The sequence below is a fragment of the Coenobita brevimanus genome, chromosome 39 (genome assembly GCF_032717465.1).
Source record: "Coenobita brevimanus isolate Jiangsu-jjx chromosome 39, ASM3271746v2, whole genome shotgun sequence".
NCBI lineage: Eukaryota > Metazoa > Arthropoda > Malacostraca > Decapoda > Coenobitidae > Coenobita > Coenobita brevimanus.
In genome coordinates, this window is record NC_136992.1 from 22572044 (window position 1) to 22578972 (window position 6929).

General features: G+C 42.6%; 1 protein-coding gene across 1 annotated transcript; it reads left to right on the plus strand.

Annotated features, from left to right (window-relative positions):
- Positions 1-3465: 3465 nt before the first annotated feature.
- LOC145396819 (protein GVQW3-like) lies at positions 3466-4113 on the plus strand. Its single transcript, XM_080270104.1, has one exon. The coding sequence runs from the start codon at positions 3466-3468 to the stop codon at positions 4111-4113; it is 648 nt and encodes a 215-aa protein (XP_080126230.1).
- The last annotated feature ends 2816 nt before the right edge of the window (positions 4114-6929 follow it).

The window sequence follows — 6929 nt, forward strand, 5'->3', positions numbered from 1 at the left end:
TTAACGATCTAATTGGTTGGGTAAAACCCCATCGTTTGGAGGGGTATCGTATATCAGGGTACTTTTAACATGTATTTCAATGTGGACTGTTTACCAGCCTTGGATTTTCCCCCAAACCAAGTCCGAAACCCACCTAGATGAGCCCAAAAACAGGTTTAAAGGCAATCTAAATGGCCTAACAGCTGTCAAGGAAGCTAACCTAAGCCTAACACCTGTAAATAACGCACTAAAATCAACAACTCAAATCTGAATATCGTCAAATATGAGTCTGGAAAAAATCAAACTAAGTAAACTGTACCCCAGAATGACAATGTTCACCCCACTGATGGTTAAAACACATTAATCTAAGTCTAAAAACAGTTTATAAATCAACCTAAACATACAAGTTTAGTCTAAAAGTCTTCAAAATCAGTAAGAAAAATCAAAACTCATCATTAAACTGGGGTCTGGCCATCATTAGGAGGGGTATGGTGCAATTTCTACTCCCATCGTTAAGGCAGGGAATCGCATCTACGGGTATCAGGGATCGAGGTATTCTCTATTTATCTATTGCCAGACGCCATAATCTCATACGGGGTGGCCATTTGACTCTTCAGTTATTTGTTTTACAGGGAGGGGCACTAACCCTCCACCAACACACTTGACACGTAGGAAGCACGTATGGTTTGGTTACATATGGTTACCACCCAGCATTGTAAATGGTTTCTTGGCTTACAGGAAACCATTTGGCTTGTCACTCAATGTAAAGCCACCTGTAACAGAAAGAAAAGCAATAAGTAGTGACAGGAAAGATGGGAGAAATAGGAAGGGATATATATTTATTTCGTATATATATCCATCCATCCATCATCCAATCTTACGAAGCCCCATGAGGAGCATAGAAGCCAGGAGTTAGGCAAGTTGGTCCTGACATTTAAGATGAGAGTGACCAGCCTCACTCATCCCTGAGTGGCATTACATGAGCAATAAACCCCAACCATCCCTTGGATATAAATCTTCACTGGCTCAATCCGATTGGAATGCCATAATTACCCACTAAACCACCAGGCACCAAAATCTGGTTATATGGTTACCACCCAGCATAGTAAATGGTTTCCTGGTGTACAGGAAACTATTTGGCTTGTCACTCAGTGTAGAGTCACCCACAAGCAGAAGGAAGAGGAAAGAATGAAGGAAGGAAAGACAGAAGAGGATGGATGGATGGTGTGTGTGTGTGTGTGTGTGTGTGTGTGTGTGTGTGTGTGTGTGTGTGTGTGTGTGTGTGTATATATATATATATATATATATATATATATATATATATATATAAAATCATCATCATCATCATCAGCCGTTTGAGTATCCACTACAGGACCAGCCTATCCTGACCGAAGTGGGGATGATACAGCCAATGTATCTCACCAAGTGGCTTAGGCTGTCTGGTTGAGATTGTATGTAGGGTGAGAAGTGCTTGTAAGTGTAATTGTAGTGTTGGAGTGGCTTTGGATGTGTGTGTAATCTGTGAACCAAGTGTAATCGGCCCATACAAGCCGACTGGGTGCAAGCATACTTTATAGTAAGTGACACTGGTTCAACCACAGCACCCCTTGTGTCCACCAATGCAGTACATGGCCGGATGAACACTCCCAAAGTTTATTACCCTGGCGGTGCGCGAACCCTGGTTCACCCATGTACAAAACACACACTCTACCACTGTACCACAGTGGTAGAGTATGCGTTTCGTACGCAGTAACTGATTTTATATATATATATATAGATATAGATATATAGATATATACAGTTACTGTTCACATAACACACGAATATTGTTCCTGGCAAGTCCCACTTTATGAGAATTCCGCATTATACAGCCATATGTTTACATGTTAAAGGGTTTCATGGTACCCAAGCCAGCCCAAACTTCACCTTTTGGGACAATTTTCTGGGTTTTGTCCCAGGACATTTACCTACCTAAAAATGACTTCAGTATATACAAACACTGAAGGATTCCTCAACTTGAATTGAAGAGTTTGTGTGCTTCCTTGGGGGAGGGGGAATGGGGTTCCGAGGAAGGGCAGGACTACTACTGGTCCCCAGCATGGTCCTCTGTCCGCGCCGTATCCACAAGGTCCTTCGTACATTTATAGAGTCAATTTGAACTCCTTCCTCTCCCGCCGGTAGCAGTACATGACCAGAAACCTTTCCATCATAGTGAGCGCTAGGTCAGACACTCGAAATCGCTTGTCCAAGGCAGATCCTCCATAGGCCCACACTGTCTTCAATATGGCGTCCTTCTTGTCCAGGATCGTATGAACAGTTGTCTGGTACACTTAGGCGATGGAACAATTAGGTATGTTCTCCCGTCTCCTTCCACTTGATCACATCAAGCTTCTGCTCTTGGGTCAAACTCTTCCGTCGTCTTGTTAGGTCACGGTGGGGTGGCATGCTCAGGTTGGGTCATGTGGCCAAAAAAAAAAAGTGCAAAGTTAACACACAGCACGTGAGTAGGCAGACAGCGGGGAAAGGGTTGACTGGAGTGGCCCGGGAATGCTCAGTAGACAATGACGACAACCTGCGCAGACACGTGACATGCATACATCATGGGCAGATGCAATGCATGCTATGACTAAATCTGCCCACATTGTCAGCTTTTTACCGTGTTTTGACCAGTTTTCTCGCGTAATGACTAAATATTCCATAATTTTTGGCCTAAGGCCGCATTTTCACTATCGTGGCGTATTATGGTTTTTTAAAGAAATGGGCAATTTCTCCACCAGCGCAATATTTGTCAAAATCGCATTTTGACCATTTCTTGGACTCAAAAAAAAAAAAGAAAAAAAAAAAGGGGGGGTGGGCCATGTTATGACTAATTTCGTGCTCTCTGAGAGAAGTGACTGTATATATACAGTATATATATATATATATATATATATATATATATATATATATAAGCAACGTTGGGTCTGGTTAGTACTTGGATGGGTGACCGCCTGGGAACACCAGATGCTGTTGGCATCCCTACGTGTCAAGTGGGGTTGGTGGAGGATTAGTGCCCCTCCCTGTAAAACAATTAACTCTAAGCCCTTGACCACCCCGTCTGGGATACATGGCATCTGGCAATGAAAATGAATATATATATATATATATATATATATATATACAGTATATATATACTCGTACACACACACATACAGTATACACACACACGAGGTGCTACCCAAAGTTCCCGAAATTTGAAAGCAGGGCAGAAACCATTTGTCGTACAGTGTGTGGATGCTGGATGGCAGTGCATGCACCCTTTGTTTGTTAGTGTGTCAAGTGGCATTTTTCAGGGCAAATACATTTGCTGCATGTGTGTGTTTATTATCGTTGAGTTTGAGTTAATTTGCTAATTTTGTGATCTCAAAAACAAAGGAAGTGATATAGCAATGTGTGTGCATCAAGTTTTGTGTAAAACTCAGTAAGAACAAGGGAGAAACTCATAAAATGTTAGAACAAACATTTGGTGACAATGCTTTGGGGGTTACACGAATCTACAGCTGGTTTAAGCATTTTACAAATGGACGAACGTCGAATGATGATGATACACGTTCTGGCTGTCCTTCCATCAGTTCAACTCCTGACAGTGTGGCCAAAGTTCGTGCAACCATCCTAGAAGATCGCAGGAGGACAATCCACAAGGCTTGCGACACTGTTAGCCCATTGTATGGAACTTGCCAATGCATTTTGTCTGGCAACTTTGACATGAGACAAATCACTGCCAAGTTTGTCCCAAGGCTCCTGACTGATGAGCAAAAGCATTGTGTGAAGGTCTGCACAGAACTCATGGAAGTGGCCAGAAATGACCCAAACTTCCTCTTAATTGTCATTACTGGTGATGAAAGCTGGGTTTATGGGTATACCCCGGAAACCAAACAACTGTCATCACAGTGGAAGAGCCCGGTTTTGTCCCAACCAAAGAAGGCACATCAGGTCAAGAACAATGTGAAGTCAGTGCTCATCACTTTCTTTGACATGGAGGGCATTATTCATAAGGAATTCGTTCCTCAAGGGCAGACCATCAAGGCAAAGTTTTACTGTGATATTTTGAGACATCTCCAGGAGGACGTGAAGCGAAAACATCCAGACAAATGACGCACAAACAAATGGGTGCCTCACCATGACAATGCAGCAGTGTACACATCCCTTCTTGTTCAGCAGCTTTTGGCATAAAAAAACATGCCAGTTGTCCCCCACCCCCTGCATTCACCAGATTTGGCCTCCCTGTGATTTTATCCTCTATCTGAAAATGAAAATCCAGCTGAAAGGACTAAGATTTGACACTACTGTGGAGATCCAGGTAGAATCACAGAGGGTCATAAACAAGCTGAGGCTCAAGGACTTCCAGAACACATTCTGACTGTAGGAGAAACGCTGGGATCAATGTCTGCACGCACAATGAGACTACTTTGAAGGGAACAGTGGTGATTAGGATTTGATGTAAATTTTTTTTCTGCTTCAGTCAAACTTAACTTTTGAGTGGGAACATGTATACAGTAATCCCTCTACTTGCCGGACGCCCACTTTCCGGACATCCCCACTTACTGGACATTGTGGGCCTGGACCATCGGAACTGAAAAATGGCCAAAAAAAGAAAAAATACCCCCAAAATCCTATTTTTTTCCCACCCGTAATTTGAAATTGCCGCGCGGCGCCAAACAGCTGCTTACACCATGGCCCCTTCACCCCTTCCTTCCTCCCCTCTCCCCCCTCCCTGTCAGGGTTGCCGTTTGTTATTTTTCATTACCAAATATGGGCCAATTTGGTAATGAAAAATTCGTTTGGTAATGAATCAGAATAATGCATTACCAAATGAATTTCTCACATGTATGAGGATACACAGGATGGAGATGGTGGATCGTTTGCTCTCTCTGATTAATCTGCTACCCTACATAGCGTCAAAATAATCAACATGCTGTTAATTATAAGGAGAGTGATTACATGTATTTCCGCTTGTATATATAATTAGTGAAGAATAAGTGCTAGCTTTACAAATTTGGTAATGAAAGTTGAGGAGATTGGTAATGTGGCCGTTGCGATCTGGCAACTCTGTTTCTCCAACATCAACAGTTACTCCCTAACTTTGATTGTGAATAAATGCTTATCGCACTGGAAGCCACATGTGCTCGTTTTTTGTGAATAAACAGTGAATATACTGTAATACCTCGCCTCTAGACCACATGGGAATTTACTGTGTTGTGCAGTGTTAAGAAATTTGAACTTAGAGTGCAAAGGATCAACTGTGGAGTGTAAATTGGCAGTTTAAACTGGCGGTTAGAACTGCAGTGGTGCAGTTAAGAACAATGTGCAGTGTTAAACAATTATAACTCACAGTACAAAGAATTAAGTGCAGCACAACACTGGATTACTGTACGTGCTTTGAGAGCGTTTTCACCACTGCCAAAACCTTAGAAAGGCAGCAACAAACGTGATGTACTGTAAGTACCCTGGCTGAGGTACAGTCACTCCTAATTCCTCATTCTTTGGTTCCTTTTCATTTATTTCATGCTTTATGTCCATTATTGGTGTGAATAGGGTCTTAAATAGGTTTAAATAGGTGCTATCCATGTCCAGTAGGGAGTTATTTAGGTGGCTTTCAAAGTTAGGCTGGCTAGGGTCCATAACTACCAGTCCAGGAAGCTGGTGCCCACTATCCGGACAGGACCACTTTCCGGACATGCCTTTGGCTCTATTACGTTGGATAGTGGAGGGATTACTGTACACATAAATACAGTAATCACTTGATAACCTAGATGCTCCGTATCCACACTGCTCCATACCTGGACATTAGGCTTTGGCTCTATTAAATCCGTATTCAGATATATTTGTCTGTTCCAGAATGTAACAGCTCCGACATTGGCATCTGGAAGGCCTACAAAATTAAAAAATCGGTTGGGTGGCCGGCCAGGCTCTCCCACCACACGCGAGTAGCAAAAATGGTTGTCTGATTCCCTAACAAACAGTGAAAATTTCCCAGTCACCCCTATCACTCTGAAAGTTCAGCCAGTGCTAGGGTAAGACAGGCACATAACCCACAAACAAAGGAAATAGCTGTCCAGCTCCCTACCGAATGGTAAACGTCCCCCAGCAGCTCAGATCGTTCAAAAAGTTCCACCAGCGCTTGAGGAATACAGGCCTGTCACCCACAAAATGAGCAAATATGGCCATCCGACTCCCTCACAATATGGTCAAAGTCCCCCCACTGCTCTCACTTCTCACCCCCCCCAACCCTCTTCCATCCCCCTCCAAGCTCAGTGCTGCCAGGCACATCTCCCTCCCCTACCCTTGCTTAATTTGCTGCCCTCTCCCACCATCCCTGCATTGCCACCAGTGAGCTGTTTAGTTTTTGGCAATTTAATCAAATACTATTGGTCATACTGAAATTCCCAAAACACCACGAGAAAACTCATGAAATTCTGTATCTAGATATACTCGTATGCTTAGCTCTGGCATGGTGCAGGCAAAATTTTGCGCCAAGATGTTGGGAAGTTACTAGAAGCTATTTTGTAGTCTTGAACAAGTTGATTCTCACTACATTTCTGTACTTTTACTAATCAGTTTTGAGTGTTTTTATTAGATTATCGTGTAAACGCCAGCAAAGATGATGGTATACAATTTATCACCAACATAACCAATTTCCGGTGGCAAATTTGGCTGTGGAAACATTTCTCTTAAGCAGCCATTGTTTGGTTCTCAGGTGTTTGTGTGTTTCCCCAAAGCAAATTGAAAACTTACAGTTCCAGAGAGGGTTAATGCTGTTTTTACAACCTTTGTCTTCACTGATTTTTTGGCGAATTTTTGTTGTTTATGTATTGTTTTTCTAGTGTCTAGCTTTATACTGAATATTCCAATGTGTGTTTTGATGTCTACATAGCTGAAAGACCGAAGAAGACAGCCACAATCAGGAGGGG

Bases quoted from the DNA above. Each gene is read 5' to 3' on its own strand.
- LOC145396819 (XM_080270104.1), top strand. From the start codon at position 3,466: ATGTTAGAACAAACATTTGGTGACAATGCTTTGGGGGTTACACGAATC.